Here is a 23,529-nt window from a genome sequence, read left to right on the forward strand (position 1 = left end):
ATGTTAAGAGCGCATCTGATAAAGTGTGCACTCATGGTTTTAGCTGTTGTGCTCACAATTGTACAAAAAACCATTCTTCTCTGTTGCGCCTCGATCACTGGACACATGCTCACTTCACCTGTTTACAGTGTCATATGATTTCTATGCTGAGGAAATCGTCATGCAATTGGGAAATAAAGCTAATTTTAACCTGAAAATTAATCATCCATTTTGTTTAATTCTTGCAGGATGATGAAACCACTAGCCCACCAGTGCTGCCTTGTGTGATAGAACCTGCTGCCAAGATTGCAGTAGCAACATTAGCTCGATTTATGGCTATGTATTTCAGCAATCAGTCCTTGTTCGTATATCCTCCTTACAATCCACAACCTCTTCCAAGATTAGATTCTCCTGAAAAAAATATTGGTAGGTAATGCTGTAAAGCATTCCAATATTAATTTTCTTCTTTTGACATGGCAAGAATTTTTTTTTTTTTTTTAAACTTTTTGGTGTTTTTTGTTTTGTTTTTATTTTAGTTTATGTAGCACTTAAGGTTTATTACACGCTTTATAAATCTAGGAAATGATTATTATTGTTATTATTTTCAATTTAGCATGTGTTTCACATCTTTACTGTGGATCATAGTACTTTGCAATATAAAGCTGAAAATAACATAAATACTTGATGAACATACACAGAGAAATGTTTATATCTAATAATCTAACTTAAAAATATACTACCACCTAAATCAAATTTAAATATTTATCCATGAATTTCTAATTTGTGATCTGGAAAAAAGAGTGGTTACGCCCCTTTTTTGTCCTGTTTTTAAATATTTTTTTGTCAAATATGCTTTTTGTGTCTTGGAAAAAAATTGTTGTTCAACATGCCAAAAAGTATTTTTCATCTGGCGCCTGAATTTAATGAAAAATTCAATATTTTCTTTAATTCTTTAACTTCTTGGGTAATTTATTGGTGGCAATAGATTTTCAAGAAATATGTGCTAAACTTGTTAAACATCAAGATACCTTTTTGAATAACTAATGTATGTATTATAAGGCAAGGTTGTAAGAAATAATTTAAGCTGTTTTGCCCCTTTGTGGAACCATTTGTATTAAAAGTGTGATGTTTTCAAAATGTTAAAGGGATGTTAGTAATTAAATAAATTAATAGTAACACTACGTTAACTGTATTACCATTACTATCAGCCATGACATTGTGAATATATAATATACACACATTGTATACCCATATATAGGATTAGTAGAGAATGTGTGTCCGTAGTGAGAAATTAACTGTGGCACATTGATGGCTCTAGTTGTCTATGAGTAAGAAATATGTGACTGATGTCATGTAAAACGCCAAAAACTTCATCCCAAACCTTGTATGCACGTTACCGCAGCACAGCATCAATTAAATCTCTTTGATTGTTTCAAAATATGTGTCACTCAACTTATTTTCATTATGATTTTGCAATTTTTTTAGTATTTTCTCCCATGCAAATACCTCAAAATTATTGTCATACAATTAATTTAATTTTAACTGAGGTGACCATTTTTGTCTCTGTCAACTTGATCGACATGTGTGCAGGAAATGTCCAATAATAGGATCAAACTTATGACAAGAAAAACTAATAACTATTTAAAAAATTACTTTCAAAATATGTTATATTGCCTCAACAAAAGTGAAAGACAACCTTCAACATTGCTTTTACATATTTCTATATTTTTTTATACATTTAAATTAACATTAACATATGTATTTCATTTAGAGCTTAGAGCAATTACACCAGTTGTACTGTTTGTTGTATAGAAAATTCAATTAAAAAGATTAAATGTTCATTTAAAATAGTCATTTTAATTTTAATAATAATTATGTTCAAATAAAAATAAAATTTCACAAAAGTGTAATAATTAGAATGTAAAATTTCATTTATAAATCGTAAATTGTAAGTCCTTTTTTGATAGTCAGATATTTAATCATTACCTGATTGGGCAGATCTTTAACTTTTACATGATTGGTCAGTCTATCTGTGGTATAGATGAGTAATTTCACTTTGAACCATAGTAAACCACACACATACACTGGTACTACCATTCAATGGCCTTTTTTATTTCAAGATTTCATAAGAAGTGCAGTGTATGTGTTAATGATAATATAGATTATATCAAAGGTTACTCTATGATATCTAAGTCATCAGTTGTATTAAATCATGTTTTATGCTAAAAGGGGTAGGATAGAAGAAACAATATTGAAATATATATATATATATATATATAAATCAATAGGAAAAAAAAAAAAATATATGTTATATATATATATATTTTTGTAAATTTTTATGGTCACATAATGAAAGTTTGGGATTTTGTAAATTGTTATGGTCACATGATGAAAGTTTGGGCATTATTAACTGGAGAAAAACTGGAGAGTAATACAGAACAAGTGTAAATATTGCGAATAATGAAGATTGTTAGGCAGTGAGTGGTTTCACCTGTCATACAATGTTGACATGTATTCCATTCAAAACATCCGTTTTATTATCAACCAAAATGATAGTGTAATTGAATGATACGCACATACTAATAAATCTAAGGAATTTTAGATAGGGAATCACCATTCAAACTGTTAGTCTACATTGGTTTTGATTGGTATTTTCATGTCCTTTTTATTCTACATTTAGATGTTAATGCAAGTGTCAAAATTTGACACATTTCCATTAATTGTCAAAGTCAAACTTTATTAAACCTTCAGCGACGGAAACTGTAAGATTGCATTAGAAAACTAAAGTACTAAAAAGTATTTATATGCTCATTACTGTTATATTGCTCTACTAATTTACCAATGAGGCCAAGTCAGTGTACTCTTCGGATTTCTAACTAAGACACATTTTGTCAAGTAACGACTTAATGTATTTATGTTTTTTTTTATAATGTTTTCCAGATAACAGGAGGATAGCAGTGTATCATGATCAAATCTCAGTCGCGGTCAGGAAGTCTGATCTGTCGGGCATTTTCACTGTCAATCTCGCATTGCAACTCCTGCTGGTGTGTGGTCTTCATTGGGAGGCTATTTGGTTTGCTAAACAGCTTGGCGACTGGAAGAGTAGTCTAATACTCGCTGTAATTGCGAACGAACACAGTGCTCTCCAAAAAAAAATGTAAGACAAATGTGAAACTGCTAAAAAAGCAATGCTTTCTACCAAACATAAATTGTTAAAAACTTAATGCTTCCTACCAAACAAATATGCTGCAGGGTGGATCCAGAGATGTCCGAAACGGGGCACGAAAGTTTGGCCGATCGCGACAACACTACCCTAGGGGGTCCGGGGACATGTCCCTGTGAAATTGTTGTTTTCTAGACGCCCAAAAATAACCTATGAAGCGTTTTTGCGATGAATTATTTCTTTTTCTTTCTTTCTGTTTCCTTTTTTTTTAATTTCCCCCCCCCCCCTTATATCTGCCTCCTGGTCTGATTGCTAAAGAACATGATACTTTATAACCAGACATAAGCTATTGTGTTGGATTTAATTTCTCATGTCAGTACCAGTAAAGGACTTCAATGACCAGTTTTAAAAGGTAGCTCATGTAGTTTATGTTCTTAAGCTGGTTAAAAAAATTAAAATCCCTCATTGTTACTGATGTGACAAAATATATCCTTAGGATAAGAACTTTATTACTTATTTTATCTGGAAGAATTGTGATTAAATTCAAAATATGTTAAGCACAAGCAAGCACGGGATGGTATTAGAGTGTGTAGCCAGTGAGGGGTGCCAATTTTTTAAGCCTACTTTTCATTGGTTAAGTTCCTGTAAATGCTGAATGTTCATTGGTTAAGTTCCTGTACTTTATAAGTTAAGTCTTCTTCTAGACTATCCACCTGTTATTTACTTCCCTTCCTAAATAGTTCAACTCAGTGCTGACTGAAGATGACATGGTAATAACCTGTTGAATTGCACTGTGTCCATATACAGCTGCCTTGCATGTAGCATTATCCCATTCCCGCTTCAACCTTGGAGGCCTCCGGACTACTATATCTTTAATTGATGATAAATACAATACTGAATCTCTAACAGCTAACTTCCCATATCCACTGCCAGAATATCTATACCTAGTACACAATGGTACATTTATAGCAAATTACCTTTAATTACCTATCTTTAATTTTTGGGAAAGATAGATTTAATTGACATTTATTTGAGGATTTGATTGTAACAGATAACTTCCTTTATCCACAGCTTATGCATACCAAATACACAATGGTACATTGATAGAAAATTACTTTTAAATATTTCTATTTAATTTTGGAAAAGCTTATTTCCATAGACATTTATTTTGGGACAAAAAAATCTAGCTACAGTTTTCCATAGTTATATAAGATACTGTAGCCCTATCTATATTTGCCCAAAGGGGAACATTGAGATATTGCTCTGTTAAGGCCAACTTAGCATCGTGCAATGCAGCTCGACATGATTTATGGTCGGAGACAGTCTTAGGTTGTCTTGAATATACGTACAAGATACAAGATACAAGATTCTTTTATTGTCACTGGTACATGAAATGCAAGTAAAATTCGTCTTCCTGATGCAAAAATAAAATTAGTATAAAAGTTAGACATATAATAAAAATTAATTAAGGACAGAAAATACAAAAAGATACAATTACTTACAAGGGTTAGTTACTGAAGTTTATCTATAAAAGTCATCATTGTACATATAGATTGAGTTGTGAATAAAAGATCTTCTTAATCTATTAGTATTGCACTTTATTGGACGTAAGCGACCGGATCTATTAAAGGTATATTGCAAGAACATAGGATGTGACATGTCTTTAATTATATTATCAAGCTTTTTCAGCACAGTTCTTGAATATATGTCATCAAAATTATCGACATCAGAGCCGATAATTTTACGAGCAGATTTCATGGTTTTGAGTATTTTATGTTTATTGACCTGAGATAAGTTGCTGTACCATAAAATACAGTTGCTAACAAGTATACTTAATATAACAGTTTTAAAAAATAATAGTAATACCTCAGTGCTGACATTGAAGGACTTGAGTTTACGTAAAAAGTAGACGTTGATTTACTATTCTACAATGTTTAATATTCTACAATGCGATGGTTCCCCGTGCATTTTTTCAACGACTCATCACGTCTGTGTTTAACTCGTACACACCTGGCATTTGATTTGCCCTTTAAAGAAAGTGTTTGCATCTTTTCTGAATGTAAATGTTTTTGTTCTTTTTTACACAGGGTCAAGAATACAGCTTTGCCAGTGGATCTCCATCCACTATCGATTGTGAAGGAGAACCTGATGCATGTTATCCACCAGTCACAGTACACAGCGCCACAGCAACAAAATTTCTCTAATAACCACAAGGCTCAGTTCAAGTCATCTCCAACTCGGCTACTCACATCATGCAAGAAGTCATTGTCGATAGGTACAGAAATGTTTACTGTTGTTTGTCTCAAAGACATGTACTGCAAATTATACCGGCATTGTGTCTGTTTCATTCTTTGCTACTTAGTCCGCAATATATTTAATAAATGGTTGTTTATATCTTTAATTCTTTTGTTCTTTATCCCATAAAAATACTGTGCATTTCTGAATAATATATTATTAGATACAGTTAATAACAGATTGTTAGAAAATTGTACCTTTTAGTATAGTTTTTATCACAGGTTACAAACTTGTCTTATCGCTGATTAAAATATCAAATCAGCACACACATTACCAATACCCTTCCAAGATGTAAACAGATGCAAGTGTACATGATGCAAACAATTTCAACTTACTGTAACAGTCCTTAGCACATTCAATTACTTTTTGTTATTTTAGCGTCTCTAACAGAAGCTGACAAAGCTCTCCATGAGCAGTTGTCTCGTAGCATCAAAGAGATCCTGACAGCTGCCACTGTTGCTAAGCTTGATGTCACACCATGGCTCCTCTGTCAACTCATGCAGAAGTGTTTGGCAATGGTTGCTAAGTTTGATCGATTGGTGCCAGATGACTTCTATCTGCCTGCTCCACCTTACTTCTGCCCTCAACCATCACTTGGAATTGAAGTAAGCACATCCTCAAGAGGTTTAATAATTATTAATTATTAGTATTTAAACGTTATAATGATAATAAGAAATAGAAATTAAAAATTTTAATCCATTTTATTTCATTTAATAATAATAATAATATTAAGTAATTTTAATATTATATGTAAGATAATACTATAACACAATTAGTCCAGACATTAGCTGAGACCAGTTATTAACTGACACTTGACACATAATAACAGAAACTTAGACTGTCCAATCAAAACAAGGAGGACCCCACTGGAAACAAGTGGTGCCAGTGGTGGGGTGGGGAATTGGCCAGGTCCCCCTGGCCTCACCTGCTCCCCGATGGAGAAAAACCACAATTCGTTCGGGAGAAAAAAAATTATATGAATTCTAATTTACACATTAGTAGACTATAAAATCGATTAGATAAGCCTTTGAAACCCCAAATTGTCATATATTCCACCTCCTTGACCACTTTCGGAAAAATTTTGAGCAATGCCCACTATGCTCTCGTTGGGGACATCAGACCTCCATTGGGGGACCTTGAGCTACCTGTCGGTTAAAATCCTGGTACCACCCCTGACTGGAACAAAGTCTGCTTTGGACTTGCATTGTTTATTCTTGGTGTATACACTGCATCCCTAAAATCCAATCCTATCTAGACTAGAAATAGTAAAATATTGTATGCATCTCAGATAAATTCAAAGATAAGAAATCTGACCTTTCAGTCCAAAATTATAATCAGGCGTGCAGATATTTTAGATAAGGAACCAAAATCAAAGCGGACATTTTGCACTAGCTTGTTAAAAATTTGGTGGCATGTGTTCACATGTGTCAAAAGGGCAACTTGAATTGTGTCTGTTTTGTGAGCATACAGTAATTACAATATTCATTTTGTTTCATTTCATGAACACCAATCTATATCAAAATATAATTTGAAGAAGTTATTGTGACTGTGGTAAGGCCTTGGGCCTTTTATTAAAAATCAGTTGAAAGATCATAGTTTCTAGTCCTGAGCTGAGTACATGTCTGTGTCCTTCAAATCATTTTATCCTGTCAGTATATATTCCGTATTTCATATAAAATTTCATGACTATTTTTATCTCTACTGACCTTTTGCAAACTCTTCATGTGTGGTATTTTAAATCTGATTAAATAAATTATGTATGTGGTATTATCTACCGCAATACCACATACTCCTCTATATACTTTCATGTTTTATTGATATAGGTTTAATTATTTAGTAAAAATTATTAATTTCAAGAACCTCATTGTAATGTCTTTGGTGAATGCATTTTTGCAGGTGACGTATTGTGAAGCTGTGCAAGATGAGTATGAGTTGCGTCGTGAGACATCAGATATCATCCAACTGATTCTGTTAGTTCTAAGTGCCTCTAATTGCACAATGCCATGCTCGCGTTGGTATGTACAAGAATTAATGAAAGCTCAGGAAAAGCTGGTACGTATTGGTATTCAAAATTTAAAGTTCCACACTATGAAATTTTTTGTGACAAATTTTTGTGATGTGCCATATATGGGCATGATTTATTTATTTATTTTTATTTCAACAATATTTTACGAGGGTGGTCCATCCAGCCGGAGCTGATCATTAGGGATCCTCAATACGTAACACAAGTAACAAAGGAAATATAAATAGAAAAACAAAGAAATTAAAATGAAAAAATAATAATAATAACCAAGTAACAAAGGAAAAGAAATTATTACACATATTATATAAATAAAATTAAAATTAAAATTAAATTGACTATAAAAAAAATTAAAAGCAGAATAATAAGGCACAAAAAAAAAGAAAATCAAAAAATCAAAGTTAAAAATAAAATAAAAAAAAAAAAAAAAAGTTCAAAAAAAAGTTTAGGGCCAGCCTGATCAAAAAAGAGAGAGATAGAGGGATGGGGTGGGGGAGAGAGACAGAGGGAAATAAACTAAACCAAGGAAAGAGAGAGATAGCTTTTGAGGTTAGATAAAGGATAAGATGCTTGTAGAATTTCTGGTTTTTAAAGGGAGTGAGTTAAAGAACAAGGGGGCATTGAAGCTGAAAGAAAGTTTAAAAAGTGATATTGTGTAGTGCCTTAAAAGTTAGGCAGCCAAGTTGAAACTGATATCTGAGTTGAATAGGAAGAGTGTTAGCCTTTAGAAAGTGAGAGGAAAATAAATGAGTAGTTGGAGAGAGATTCAATAAAATTTGTATATTACACCCAAATAAGGGCATATCACATTTATTTGTCAGTGTGGATAGAGCTTAGGAAATTAATTTTTGTTTGTATGCAAAGACGTCCCTAAAGCATGTGCTTAAATCTGAGGATTAATTTTTATCTTTATTTGACTGTAACATAGCTACCAAGGTATTTTACCAGGTGGCAATTTCTAGCTTTGTTTCATTAATAAAGAAATCTACTTCAGACCCAATACACTTGGCAGTGTTTATTCAAAGACATTTTAATTTGAATAACAGTTAATAAACCAATTTTTTCAAATTTTTGAAAGAACAGGAAAGTATTATTAAATAGTATGTGTATATTTTGTCTTGTAAAATTACTTAAACCACAGCATATCTTGCCAATGCACACATTACAGTAGTATGAATCTGAATTATTTCACAACTTTCACATTACTGCTAATGAACATACTAACACCTTTTAAAATATTATACGAAGTTGAAAACAAAAAAATACAATCAAAAATTTAAAATAAATGGTGACGCAATGTTCCTGTTGGAACCTCAGAGGTGAATCATGAGGATTAATTCCATGAGAATATCATTAAAAATGAAGAACACTGCCATCTAGTTACCCCATATTTTGCAGTGCCTTCCTTCCTCAATGTCATGCTGTCACAAACTTGTGGTTTATTGGCAGAGGAGTCCTGATACCCTTTGGCTAGTGTCACTTCACAGCTGTTTTATTGTGTTGTTGAATGTTAAAATATAATGTGCTGTTTATCTTCACAAATGAAGTGCATCAACATTATTCTAAATGAAAATAATACAAATGATGAGAGAACTTACCACTTTACAGACTTAGCCATAAAAAATGTATTTCATTTAGCTTTTGACTATGTATTTTTTTAGGAGTCAAGAAAGTCCAGTATGAGAATGAAAGCTATAGAAAATCAGTTTATGATTACTCTTTTAAGTGCTGAGTTCTGTCCCTCCTTCCTATGATTTTTACAGTATGTGCCTTTGTGAAAATCAATATTTATATTTGTATGCTTTCAATAATGACTGTTTTATACTTTTAATATATTTATTTAAAAACATAATTATTTCATTTCCTTAAATTTATCTTATATTTCTGAAAACTTATTAAGTGATTATAAATTTCTACTCTCAAAGAAATACTTTTGTGTTTTGATTGAGATATACATAAGCTTTTTGGTAAATATAGTTTCATTTTTCAAATTGTAGTTGACACATGAATTCGTATCTCTGAATCCACCACTCCCTACTCAATTTGGTATTGACCATACAGTAGATTTAAATGGCTTAGATTTTACCACATCAAAAAATAATATTTTTTAAAGAGTTTCACTTTCTGTAATCTTTTGAGATGTATTAATGCCAAATGCTCATCTATATGATCTTAATGAGTTAATAAGGAAGTACTATTAAGGAGTGGACATTGCTTGTGAAGTGGTAACTGACACTCATGGTTTTTGGAAACCATGTGATTGTTTTTTCTGCAACTATATTAGCATTAGTCATCACTCATTAATAACATAGAAATGAAAGTGTATATAAGTTGAGTATGAGCAAGATAACCATTGCAAGCAACTTGAATCATTGTAAAGTGTAGTTTCAGGTTGCATGATGACTGACCTAGAAATCAGGATGTTAGCAAAGTTATATTTAGAAGATGTAAGGCAGGATCAGCCATTTGAGGAAATGGTTTGTGCTTGTGACGAAAGGGTTCAATACAAGTGATGGTTGTGTTTTAAGGTGTGTTGGTGAGTGTTCAGCTTCAGGAAGGACTTACTGTTTAAAAAAGGAAGGCTCACTTTTGTTTCACAAAAAGAAAGCGCAGGCTTAGTATAAGGAAGGGAAAAGAAGATGCCATGCATTCCACTTACAGTATATAAATCTAATGTTACAAGGGAGATGCTACCCAGTAAGCTTGAGTGCTCAGTGGACATAATGGGTTGAGCACAAGTTTTAGTATGTGAGGGCTCTGGAAAATAGATCATGGGTATCAATGTAAAATATCAAGGTATGGGTTTAGCTGAAGATGAAGGATGTTAAGTCTAAGGCTGTGTTTCCTCAGCATTTATTATCAGATAAATTATCGAAAGTGGCCATTTTGTTATTTTTCACTGCGGAAACGGGGCAAAAATAAGGTCACCTGCTAAGGTCAACAAATCGGATGTTTTGGTGTTAAACACATTGTATTTTTGTTCATAATGTTGCATGATTGGATAAACTATTTGAAGGGAATTTTAAGATAAATCATGCAGAGGATGAATATTATTTTATTCAAATAGAAAATATTTATTGGTGTTATAATAATGTGTAAGGAGGACTTAGTCTATTGGATGTATATAATCTGTTTTTATTAAGCAATGGAAAGGTGGAAATGAATTTTGAACTAGATTAACCATGGACCTATATAGGTTCATGGTTAATCTAATCCATGGTTAACTAATGAATCAGCTCTCAAATAGTTGAAGAATTATTTCGGAAGTGAAATTGCTAAAAGTTTTTAATAATGAAAATGATCTTTGTTTTTGACTATCTGAACCATGAATAAATCCAACCTTTATCTTGTCCAATCTTATTTTGAATTCCCACAACTGCCCCTCTTTGTCACAAAATGGAATGTCAATGACATATTCTGAAACCAAGGATAGCTCCAGGGGCACCAACCTTACCTCCTATCTATGTCAATGACATCTGAAAGCCAAGGGATAACTCCAGAGGCACCAACTTTACCCCCTATTTATGTCAATGCTCCATTGGTACAGACCCTCCTATGTCAATACTTATTAAATTAATATTTTGGTAATTTGGCTTGAAGTATTAACTAATATTTCACCTCTAACCTCAGCTGCTCATAGTTAATACAGTAATTTTTTTTTTATTCAATATTTTTCCTACAAAATCCAGGAAACTGTCCTTCCTTGACTTAAAATACATTTTGTATTTTAAAAAGGGCACTCCTGTTGTAAATTGCCCTGTTATTTACACTGTGGGCTGGCTGAGTCAACGGAAAGACAGAGCAAGTTCACCCACTTACAATAACTGCATAATAGTTACAGTAGTGTAAACGATTCTTATTTCTTTATCCAACATATACATTTACCGTATTGACAGTATAAATTCGATCTCAGCATTGTTTTCTACACAGGTATCCTGCACTATGTTAATAAAATGAAAAAAATGTAGTTTTTGGATGATCAAATTTGGGTGGCCAGCCAAAAAAATTGTTTAGAAGGTTCCACATAATAAAGTTAAGTTGGCCCTCAAAATGCTTCTTAGTGATTAGTGCTGTGGTGTGAGTCTCTTGCTGATAACACCTGCATATTTCATAATATATATACATGTTCATATTTTTATTGTTTAGATAGTAGGGATTATTTGCAGACATTGAATGTGAGATATTTGCATATTTGTAAATCAGGTTATGTATTATTTTGTCTTTTATTATTGTAAGAAAATGAACAATTCTTCTGTGTTTAAGTTGTTTTTTTTTTGTTTTTTTTTAGTGTTTTTTTCTTGATAAATTGAAAAGAATGTGTCTTTTCTACTTTTACAGATCGATCAAGATCAAGACACAACATGTGATTTTCCCACAATGCTTGCCTCGTACACTACGTGTCCAGTTGACTTCAAGGCATTACTAACGAACTCTGACCCAACACGACTTTCAACAAAGTTGCTACTACAGTGTTTTCGAGATATTTGTACAATTGTGTGGTTGCTAAATGTGAGAGACAAACTCACAATGGCAGTTAGAAAGTATCGTGTTATCCAAGAGAATGTTTGCTCTTCTCTAGTAAGTGCTGCTTTTTTAGTAACAGTACTTTTTCAAATAAGTCATTTTTGCACAATAGTTTTTATTTATTCTCATCCAGCTAGCTAGTGAATCACTGTTATATGTTTCAAGTAATGCTGTAAGTCTAATTAAGTGGTGCTATAGAAAATATGTTTTTGTAGTTAGAAAACTAAAGAATCAAAATTGCTGTTACTTTAAATTGACTGAGCATGCTTGTATCAAGGTCATCGACATAAATACAAACACACAACAATTGACCTTGGGTATGAGCATGCGCTGTCCTTAACAACAAATTGCCTTATTGTTATAATTACTGATTGTATTTTTGTTCAAGTTATTATGATTATATTGTGAAGATTTTTAATTAAATTTTATTCAGCAATATTTTTGTTCACTTTCAGAACACTTTCCCTACCTTTCAGCAGAAGTCAAGGTCTGTGCTACAAGATATCATACAGTGGTCCAAGTTCTTACATTCCTTCTCTTTCTTCCTAAACATGGAAGATGAGGTTCAAGATATTCTTCTAACAGCAGTTTCAAACCTTCCTCCTTCAAAGGATGTGGCAGAGGTTCTTGGAGAAGTATTCTACAGCTCAAAGATTGTGCTTCCTGCAGTTGAAGAGAAGTTTCAGAGAGTAATGACAAAACTGAAGAAGAAAAAAGAGAAAGCTCACGAAAGTGCAGAAAAGAAAAAGAACTCAAGTACTTTAACACTTGAACCTTTGTATGTTTATTATAGAAAGCAATGCCTCAAGCAGAAAAGGTCACTGATCAGTAAGACGGAAATTTTAGGGTCTGTTGAGGAGCAAATACTTGGAATTTATTGCACACCACCAAAAAGCAAGGAAACAATTGAAAAGCAATTATCAAAAGCTTCAACTTTCAAAGTTGGTGCACGCAGTTTTGAAACAAACAAAGTCTTCCTTGATTTTTTGGAGACATTTTTCTTAGTAGCTTTTGGAAAGTTTGATGAGTCAGTGAGTTACCATGGCATTAAGAAGACTGACAACATTCCTCTGTTGAGGAGCTATGCTGACGAGATTCGGCAACATGAGCTTAGTACTCTGGCTTTTGGAATTGCAAAACCTCAACATTGTGTTGAACTAAGCGATGCTGTATTATTGCGAAGCCAATGCTTTGAAAACTTGTCAAAGAGCTTTTCTTTAACCAGAAGTGGGGCACATGAAACTGACGGTTGTGTACCAAGTAAAATAAAAGGGTTGTTTAGAAGTAAACAGAGCTACTTCTTCAAGAAAAAGATGCTACCGTCCATTGAACTGTTATCAACACTAAACAACAAGGGCGCAGAACAAGAGGTGGTTGATGTCCTGGAAAAGGATGAACGGCCAGTTAGCAGACTTAGCCAAAAGGGTTCATTAGGATATAGAAAAAACCAAAGTTTTGATGATATTCGAGCTGTATCAAGAATGTCTTCTCTTAGCTCAAGTAGAGTATCAAGATCATCTCTTACAAAGCTGAGATCCTCAAAGGGATCTCTAATGCTTGGATTAGATGGTCAAAAACTGTTTTTAGATGTAAATTTTGTGCCAGGAGCAGTATATAAGGAGATGGTTATGGTACAGCAATGGATGTCCAGGTGGTCCAAGAAAGTCTTACCATTTGATACCCATAGTTCATCAGAAACAACTGAAAGAGCAATTAGAGTGGAACTTCCACAGCAACTCCTGATCAATTGCATGTGGCTTACTGAAAATTGGTACAATATAGAAAAAACAACATCAACTGATGGTACTAGAGTTGATAATGTTGATGGAATTGATCAAGGGATAAAGAATAGACGCGTTGGTGTCGCTATGAGACCTGACCTAGATAAAGAAAATTCAAACGTTGAGGCTAAAGACAAGATGAGTAAATCAAAGGTTACCATGAAGAAGCGGTCAAAATCTTCTCAATGTTTTGAAATAAGATCAAATAATATTGAAAGTGAATTAAAGAAACCAGATGGTGAAGACCAAGAAACCAAATCTAGAATTTCAAAAATTAGCAAAACAAAGAGGAGGAAGTTTAAGAAGTCGTCAAAAACCTCACAATCTTTAAAAATTCATTCCGATACATCGCAGTTGTCAAACGATGCATTTAAACAGAAAGAGAAGGAGGAACAAGAGATTGCCGAAAAGAAATTGAAGAAGAGTGATTGTGATTCTGATGAAATTGATGAAGAAAAGATTAAAAAATCATCTCGTCTCAGAAAACAACAGACACGTGAGGTCTCAACTGAAACATCACTAAAGGTAAACAAATGAAACAAACTCGACTGTAATATTTTGTTATTATAACAGAAATTTATTGATTATGGTGATGCTCTGTAAATGCCAATACTTTAAAAGCTAATCCCCTAGCTCAGTAATGAGAGTCAGTTGGTCAGTCAGCAACCAAAACCTGATATTTTTGTTGCGGTCCTAAATCATTATCCCTAAGTGTCTCATGTAAGATTACAAAAGATAAAATGTAACATAATGTATATGTGGTTGGATTTATATAGTCCTTATACCGAAGTCTCAAAGCGCTCAAGGTTTGGACTAGTTTGTACTGTATTCTCATGAAATTGGATTGCTTCTCTAGACTGTGCAGAATCATGGCTGTGTGTTTTGAACGTGTTTTTGGGTTGTGGGACAGCAGTCTGTTTCCTGGCTATGCCTATTGAATATAATGTTGTGATTGGTTAACCGAAACTTCCATTGCAAATGTAGAATAAAATATGTAAAATACAAAAATACAATGCATAAAAATCTATCAGCTTGTGTGATGAGTTTGAAATATATCCTGTATAGAGAATATATACTGTCTCTTATACACATCTAGATGTGTATAAGAGACAGGGACTAGTGTTGTCCGAAAGCTCTGGTTCTATTTCTGGCTGTTTACTTACGTTTACTTTTTAGCTGTTGCTTATCATTTTTGTATCTCTACTTAATTTTGATTATATGTTTTTTTAATAGACGACGTAGGAGCTGTCTCTTATACACATCTAGATGTGTATAAGAGACAGTATATATATATATATATATATATATACACACAACATACATACATACAATAATTTTATAATTGTGCTTATAGACTTGATGCATTGGAAAGGAAACACAGTATTCCACAGTCGCCGCTTGTGTCACCATGCGCATCCATCAACCGGCTACATTCTGATCAAACGATTGGATTTAGGAAGTTAGTTCGAGCTGAACTTAAGAAACTGCTTGAGGTAAGATGATTCTCAAAAAAGTTAATGCAATATAACCTATTAAATTGAGTGATATGATTCATAATTCAATTTTTATTTCTTCTATTAATAGTTTTTGACAGTCAATCTGTTTTAAATCCCTCCTGGTTTATTTATCCATCATTAGTTATATCATTGTTATTAGTATTATAGTTATTGTTAGTATTATTAATAATGTTAGTATTTAATTTAAATTATGATTTTTGGTCTGAAATTCACCACTGATAACCCACAAAATTCTTAAAACATATTTCCAGTGGGCCTTCTGGTCATTTCAATGGCTTTTAATGCACTATTAACATGTGTCTATTCTTACACTTGGAAAGCAGAGGTGAAATTGAACCAGGACCATGAAGGTATATAAAATTATACACATACAAGCAGGGACAAATAGTCTAAAAGAGATCTTGATTCAGTGCACAGTGGCTACCACCAGTTTAGCTGACTGAAGCTGCTGTTGTCATATCTACTAAAATATTTTCAATTAAATAAAAAAAATTCTTAATTTCTCTATTCTTAACACTAATTATATTTGCTTGTTTTTACATACATGAATGTATTTTAACCCTATAATTTTCAAATTCTTGTGATTTTATTGCTACTCAGGCTCAACACAAAAACACCATGACAATGTTGGACACAAGTGGATCATATTCAGGAGATGCACATCCAATGTTGCTGGCATACAATGATTCAAACCAAACCAAAGGGATTGACGAAGACAAATCAAAAACATTACAGAGAACTAAGCATCCAAGTGGGCGTGTCTACATTACTTCTGGCCGAAGCGTAAAAGCTGTACTTGCCAGGAGAACTACAATTCCAAGCTTGTCATCACCGAGTAGTCCAGAGTCACCAAGTGAAGTGAATAAGAGACCAGATTTTCCTGTAAAGCCAAGCTCTAAGACATCTAAACTGTTCTTGACCAGAAGTCAGTCATCTGAGAAAAATCGGACTTTTTCATTTAGTGCTTCAACTTCTCCTTCTGGTAATCGTAATCAAAATGCAGTTCATTCCCCAGAAGAACTAGATAATCAAAGAGAGTTTGTTCTAAATGATGAGGTTTTTTCTTGGATTTCATCAGATGAATCTGATAAGGAGCCTCAATATCAGCGGGATTCTATTGGCAGACCGCTTCCTGTTTCAGGTCTCAGAAATCCAAGCTTTCAAGATGATGGTAGTTTTAATCAATACAGTGATAAAAATGAAGTTTCCTCTCCATTAAATATTGAAGACCTTAAAAACCAAGAGGTGGAAACTCTTCAGGATGTTGAGCAAGTTGATATTCAGCAGAATGGCAGTGTTGAACAGAATGAAGTTCAAGGATGGCCTCTTCTCTCCTTTATTAATTCTGATAGTATACATGGAAAATCATTTCCAGAGTTTGAAGGTCATCAGCACCCTAAAAGAATTCCTACTCAGCCTCGTCAAATTCCTTCCCAGCCATTCAGGTTAGGACAGCCTTTGGCTGATAAACTTCCTCCGGTAGCTCCTCAATCAGCCTGGCATCACCAGAATATTCACAGTGATCCTGATGTAAGTAATGAATATGTGGCTGGACTTCCACTTTTAAAGTTGAAACAAGACTCCAGACATGCACCAGGACTCCACCCTGTCCAACAGCAGGGCTTGCAAAATAAACTAATGTTTAATGTTGAACCAAGAAATGACAAAGGTGTTTACAGTAGCATCTGGATTCCTCCTCTTTTGCATCTCGATCGACCATCAGGACATTACCAGGCTCATGGCAATGCCAATGATTTTCCTCACAATAGCGAAAATGTTAAGGATATGTCAAGGCCAGTGGAATCAGACAAACAAAGTGATTATGACAGTATTTGGGTTCCACCCTTACTGCACTTTGACAAACAAACTAAAGACAATCATGAAAGTTATGTAACTAAACATCTCCAAAACTTCTGGGCAAAAGATAAGAACATACACAGTCTGAAGCTAAGACTTAGAGGAAAGCATCCTCATGAGGTAGATCCTGTCCAGCATATCGACAACAAGGACGAACCACCAGACAAAGTATCAATGCCCCTTCTGAATGTCCAGCGGAAGTTAGATTCTGATGAAAGTCAGACCAGGTCAGCATTTTTTCAATCTTTTCTTCGTTTTTCTTATAATTTACAGATGAATTTTGCCTTTCTTAATTTCTATGATATTTATTAATTTTGATTATATGTTTTTTTAATAGACGACGTAGGAGACAGCACCACAGAGTTTCACCAAAAGATGAAGACAGTTCCAGTCTGAAGTCATCCAGCTCATGTAGAAGTGATACCAAAATTCAACCTAAACAAAATGGGCAAAAACCAAACCGTAGAAAATTACCAAAGGAACCAACAAAGAGACCTAAAGAAAGCAAAAAAGCGAAAGATGAGGAAAAGAAAGAAATTTTGATACCATTTTTGAAAAATGAAACACCGAGCAGTACTGATATAACCCTCTCTCCCTCTGTGGTAAATAAACAAAATGGAGATGATATTGTTTTTTTTTTACTAAATAATTTTTAAAAGAATATTTGATAATTGAACTGACTGTGTGTGTGTTGATAATCAGGAATTTGTGAGAATTTGTAAAGCTCTGCATATCATTATATCTTTACAAAGTAATAGGTAGAATGCTAAGTAAATATTTGTTTTAGAATGATGTTTATTTCTTGCATCTAAAAATATGTGGATTCAGGCCATCTACCTTCGTAGCCCTGTCATAATTCTCTGTCAACCGAGTCAAACAGCCCTAGTGATAATGGTTGTTTCTATAAGGCAATATATTTCAATATTTTTATAGTGGTTTTCAGGTTTAGTCTCACCTTTTCCTTCCTTATGGTAATGTAGCTGTCTCAGCAGTGCATGGTATTGGAGCCACAGGCCTATTCTGTGGTGGAAAGTGCTGGAGGCCAGCATGCTGCCTTTTATGGATTACCTGCGTGTAAATTTCCTCATTGAGACAGCGACATTATTCTGACATTGGTGGATGAGACCACTTGAATATCATCATTTCCTTCATCGCTGCTTACTTTAATTTGTTGTATTTTTATTGTTTATTATGTTGTTGTTAAGCGCCTAGATGTTTTCAACATTAGGCACTATATAAATATTAATTATTATTTTTATATTTTCTGGTATTAACAAAGTTTATATAACATTTTCGTTGTAAAGGAATCTGAATCTCAACCAGAAGATGTTTTGAATAAAGTGAAGTCGCAGAGGAATCTTCGTAAGAAAGGTAAGACATCAACTCATCAGGTTTCCCAATCTCCTCAGACCAGTCATTCCTATACGACCTGTGAAATATGATTTATTATTAATCATAAAAGTGGTACCAACTTCTTATTTGGTCTCATTTACTGATTTTCTAAGTAGGTTCTTATGATCACCTATTAGAAGGAAGACAAGAATCTTACTTCCCATCATCTGCTGAGGTCCATCTCAAAGCTGTGAAAGGTATTCAACCTAAACAGGTAGAAAGAGTTGATGCGGCAACAATGGCAACAGAAATGAAGAATGCTCAGACATCAATAGACTTTGACAGATTGGTCAAGCCACCAGAAAACGATGAAAGTATCCTGATTCTTGATCAAGATGGAAAAGCAATTAGTAAGAAATTTTCAATTGAACCATCTATTATATTATAATATAATAATAATGTGTTCTGGTCACTCCACATTATTACCCTGTTCATTAGATACACTTGATACATAATCAGCGGTAGCACCAGAAATTTGCCGACAAGGGGTCCGACGTGTCCGACGGAAGGGTCGAAACCAAAGCGTCGGTTGATGGCCCGGAATAAAAAAATCCCTGTTAGGGTTCATGGGGAGAGTTTTTATGGCTTAATTTGGTCCTAAATGTGCTTTTAGACCACAATATTAGGGATTGCCAATCAAAATAGCGTTATTTGGATAGGCAAATTATTATTTTTTTAAATTTTTGGTCCAACACCTAGTCGTTTGTCGACCCCTGGCCCCCTCCGGTGCCATGACTGTACATAATACAATATTCCACCTTTTCCTCTGTCTGCGCATATTTCTGTAAAAAACAAATTAATACGTTACCTTGTATGGTGCAAATATGTGGTCTCTGTGTTTATAATTGTTTAATATTACTCCTTTAGATGATGCTATATCAGCATACACTACTGCCAAGACTGGTCTAGACAACGCAGGTAAAGTACTTGCCCCAGATATTTTCTTCAACCTTCGATTTGAAAGGACGTCTGAAAGTCAAGCAACAAGTCCAGACACAGGGGTGAGTTTAGAATGCATGTGTCTACCAACATGTTTCCTTTTTTCATCTTTGATGAAACCTGACACAAAAGATGATATTTCAAAGTGGTAGTAACATAGTTTAAACCTGATGTTAATGAATGAATATTAACTGCTTTCTTGTCGTAATTACTGTCGCTACCCTTGTTACTATTGTAGAAAATGTATATGGTGTTTTTTTTAATAGAAACTTGTGAATAAAACTTTTAAAATATTTTGTTTATCTTATTGAGATAAACTAACAATTGCCATGTTCAGAAATTGGACCACCCCAAATGTAAGTAATCTTTTAAAACTATTTAAAATTAATCACAAATATTTTTGAAAATTCCCTAAATCATGCTTATAAGGAGCAGACCCTATTAATGGTGACCTTCCAGTCCTGGGTCCAGATTCTTACACACCTATATTTTTTTTAATTTCCTTAATCCTCTTTTAGAAAAGTGCAGGAAATTGTCCCTGGGTTCTGCTAAATTCAACACCCTGAAATAAGTATTTGATGGGTTATCCTTTCTTATTGACAGTAACCATATCAAACAAAACCTATTTTTCATACTGATATATTCTTTGTTTAGGCTTCCCAATCCGGAAGAAATTTCATAAGCGTTGTAGACCTAGAGGGCAGCAGACTGCTAGATGACATTCCCATTAGGAAGCAACCAGCTCCGGAGATTATCCAACATCCAAGATCTCAAGAACCTTCCATTGCATCTGTACACTACAGTGCCCTGAGGAACAGAGAAAGGGAACCTAGCCTGACATCTCCACGTGAAGTACCAGAAGTGGATTCACCTACTGGACCTGACCCTCTCACTAAAGAACTTTTGGCTGCAAGAAAGAGATTAAACAAGTAAAGAGATTTTTTTTCATTTGAAATTATACTGATATCTTCTGATAATAAAAATGTTGTTCTTGCTCTTCTTCTGCTGTTATTGGTAATTGATTGATATTTACATAAAGAAAACTTAATGTGCACAACATTAGTGAAATTTATATTCAAGATTTTTATGAAAGTATATAAATAATCGTGTTAATAAATAACAACATATTTTGTCATACTACTGTTCTCCATTTCAGGGAACAATTTTTGAAGATCAAAGCAATAAGTGATGAAGAAAGGGAAGGTTACAAGAAGAGGATGAATATACAGCTGATGGAGATGGATGAACAATTGAAGGTGATTGATGAAATGAGTAGACAAATGGAAGAAGATCTGCAGGGAACTAATAAAGTAAGTTCAATTAAATTTTTTTAATATTTAGTTTGGTGTACATCATGATTAATATTCCTGGAAACACTCAATATTTGTGGGGTTTTTTTTTTAATTTTTACATTCAAAAGTAAAAGTTAATTGAATTAGGAAGTAAGTTTAGTTTTTTTTTCTCTCTACACTACTTAAAAATAGGAACATGATTTATTGTTGTGCTTATATATGTTCAGACATCCACCGTTATTCATGTGGATTATGATGGGTTTTATGACTCTCGTTTGTTTTTTATTTATACTTTATAGCTTATGAAGAATGTCGAAACCATCACAGATTTCTTAACACCACAGCAGCCTCAGAAGAAAGTGCAAATTCTAGATGCGTTCAGTGACGATGAAAAGAAAGAAAAACAAGATGACAAGCAAAGAATTCAACTATTACCTGAAAATAGGCAAAATGACAAACCGGAGATGCATTGGTTACCTGGAGATGAAAAAGAATCTGATATGCAAGGAATCCTACCTCAAGATAAAGAACCAACTGTTGAAGAGATTCATGAAGGACAGGAAAGGAATGTTACAGGTACAGATGAAGAGAAGAAAGATGATCTAGCTATCAGGTATGTGTTTTAAAGCAATATTTAAAAAAAAAAAATCAAGATCTTTAAGAAGAAAAGAGCTCTTGTCAATATTGACTTTAAGAACCTACTTTACAGTGTAGGTGTGGTGGAGTTCATTATGCTAAATGTTGTGGAAGAATGGCCTATGAGGGCACTACCATTAATTGCTCCAAACCCAGGATGATACAAATGCATATATTGATGACCAAAATGTTTATTTATTATTTGACTGATGTTTTTTTTATTGGCTGCTGAGTGTCCCTAATTCAGCTTTCAACTGCTAAGGAACTCTGTTTTGCCAACCTGATTTTATTTTTTAGATTTTGAACAAAAGACACCAAGATATATACAGTATATTATATGCCATTGACTGTCGAAATACACATTAAGCAGGATATCTTGCTCTCAATTGATTACATTTTGATTGACATTTTCTTTGCTTTTGTAGCAAAATGGACACCACATTAGATGACACTCTTGGAATATCAGGCATAAGTGGTGTTAGTGATATAATCGCTGAGGTCATAGTAGATGGTGACTTGAATGCCACTGCTCTGGGAATTTCCAAGGAACAGAGGAAAGCAGCAAGACAAAGAATACAAAGGCAGTGAGTGTTGATTTAATCAGCATAACCCTTACTGAGTACTTATTGATTTATGTAAATTAAAATAAAAACCATTTAGCGGCTTTGCTTTTCACACATGTGTAGTGTGAGCTGCTCCTATTCTAAGCAGGAGATGAGTGTGGATGTGTATAAGAGACAGCTGACTTCAAAGCTTCATGTGCTTGTGCTGCCCCTACCATTTTTCTGTATTTAGTTTGTTATTGAGGTCAAATATATAAACAAAGGAATACATCAACACAAACTCTGGACTCCGTGGATACATGGCTCAAAATGCATGTCTGTTTAGAGCATGTGAATTAGGAAGTTCCATTGCTTTGATATCAAATTTGACAACAACCAGTAGTTTTTCCGTCAATTTTTAATCTGACAGTACTGGGTATGGACAAGATTGATTAATACTTTTGCTTTATATTACAGAAAAATAAACATTGATAAAGAAGTGGAAGATTTAGATTTCACTAGTTTAGATTCAAAGCAGATCAGAGAGCTTCTAAAAACTCCTCGAGAAGATGATGATGAGAAAGAACCATGGCCATCTACTGTACAGCCCTCAAAGAGAACTGAGCAACAGCAAAAAAAATTGAAAGAATGGACCAAAAAGAAGCGAGAAAAAGCTATTGCAGATTATCGCAACAAGCTCGGTGAATTAAGAGAAATGGAGAAAACACCATTCAAAGCTCAAAACACTGTAAGAATTACAAGATTTATTCACATGTTCTAAATTCATGTACAGTATAATATTTTTGTCTCGTAATTCTGACTGTTAACCAAAGCTATTAGTGTTAGTGATACAGTTCAGTGATGTTCTAATTAGTGGTGGTCTAATTATTAGAATATGTGTATTAACTTCAAGTTTGGTACATTTTTTTATAGGATTGATAGAAGGACTTAATCTTTGATTGCGCTTTACAAATCCAAATTATTATTATTATTATTTTTATTTTAAAGGAATCATTAAAGGAATTACAGAAGGCAGAAGTTGAAAGACAAAGCAAAAGGAAGTAAGTGTTGATCATTCTGTTATTACTAATGATTCATTTAAGTTATATGTAATCAAATTATTGTATCATAATTGTGTCATGAGATAATAATGTGATAATATTGTAATAATGGTTAAATCTCGGCCTCAATCAGCCACCTTGCATTGCCACACTTAAAACCATCATGAACTTTGTCAGGACCATCACCCTTGTCATCATCATTATCGTCGTCACCACCATCATCATCGTTTTCATCATCACTATCATTCTCATCATTATCACCACCATTATTTCATCATCGTCATCTTCATCAAACATAAATATTTCCTCCAAATTCTCATTATTTTCAGCTAAGAGTGTTTTGCGCTTTACAAATACAAATTATTATTATTATTATTATTTTTATTTTAAAGGAATCATTAAAGGAATTACAGAAGGCAGAAGTTGAAAGACAAAGCAAAAGGAAGTAAGTGTTGATCATTCTGTTATTACTAATGATTCATTTAAGTTATGATCATTCTGTTATTACTAATGATTCATTTAAGTTATATG

The 23,529-nt window shown here is 33.5% G+C and overlaps 2 protein-coding genes across 4 annotated transcripts in view; both read left to right on the plus strand.

Annotated features, from left to right (window-relative positions):
- On the plus strand, positions 1–15,370 carry LOC117123735. Its single transcript, XM_033269741.1, has 11 exons — positions 1–60; positions 228–405; positions 2,920–3,136; positions 5,230–5,417; positions 5,816–6,042; positions 7,334–7,489; positions 11,796–12,035; positions 12,437–14,287; positions 14,996–15,000; positions 15,117–15,255; positions 15,347–15,370. Exons 1-11 carry the CDS (start codon positions 1–3, stop codon positions 15,368–15,370), a joined length of 3,285 nt encoding a protein of 1,094 aa, XP_033125632.1.
- The window catches only part of LOC117123743, a 15,453-nt gene continuing 7,046 nt past the window's right edge, over positions 15,123–23,529 (plus strand). Inside the window, exons 1-12 of one of the 3 annotated variants that reach the window (XM_033269749.1) lie at positions 15,123–15,255; positions 15,880–17,363; positions 17,474–17,738; positions 18,441–18,507; positions 18,642–18,878; positions 19,396–19,529; positions 20,122–20,396; positions 20,624–20,777; positions 21,059–21,372; positions 21,821–21,979; positions 22,415–22,685; positions 22,946–22,998. In XM_033269749.1, coding sequence (XP_033125640.1) covers positions 15,898–17,363; positions 17,474–17,738; positions 18,441–18,507; positions 18,642–18,878; positions 19,396–19,529; positions 20,122–20,396; positions 20,624–20,777; positions 21,059–21,372; positions 21,821–21,979; positions 22,415–22,685; positions 22,946–22,998 — 3,395 coding nt within the window. In that variant the 5' untranslated portion in view covers positions 15,123–15,255; positions 15,880–15,897. Of the gene's footprint in view, positions 15,256–15,879; positions 17,364–17,473; positions 17,739–18,440; positions 18,508–18,641; positions 18,879–19,395; positions 19,530–20,121; positions 20,397–20,623; positions 20,778–21,058; positions 21,373–21,820; positions 21,980–22,414; positions 22,686–22,945; positions 22,999–23,390; positions 23,444–23,529 lie in introns of all 3 variants that reach the window. The other 2 variants (XM_033269750.1, XM_033269751.1) reach the window with 2 other exon arrangements.

Source organism: Anneissia japonica, unplaced genomic scaffold (assembly GCF_011630105.1).
Source record: "Anneissia japonica isolate Jap-2015-1 unplaced genomic scaffold, ASM1163010v1 scaffold1104_len307771_cov217, whole genome shotgun sequence".
Lineage (NCBI taxonomy): Eukaryota > Metazoa > Echinodermata > Crinoidea > Comatulida > Comatulidae > Anneissia > Anneissia japonica.

Excerpts from the sequence above, each read along its gene's own strand:
- LOC117123735 (XM_033269741.1), top strand. The coding sequence starts at position 1 with ATGTTAAGAGCGCATCTGATAAAGTGTGCACTCATGGTTTTAGCTGTT. Across the intron at positions 6,043-7,333 it reads AACCATCACTTGGAATTGAA|GTGACGTATTGTGAAGCTGT; the intron begins GTAAGCACATCC and ends GCATTTTTGCAG. Across the intron at positions 12,036-12,436 it reads AGAATGTTTGCTCTTCTCTA|AACACTTTCCCTACCTTTCA; the intron begins GTAAGTGCTGCT and ends GTTCACTTTCAG.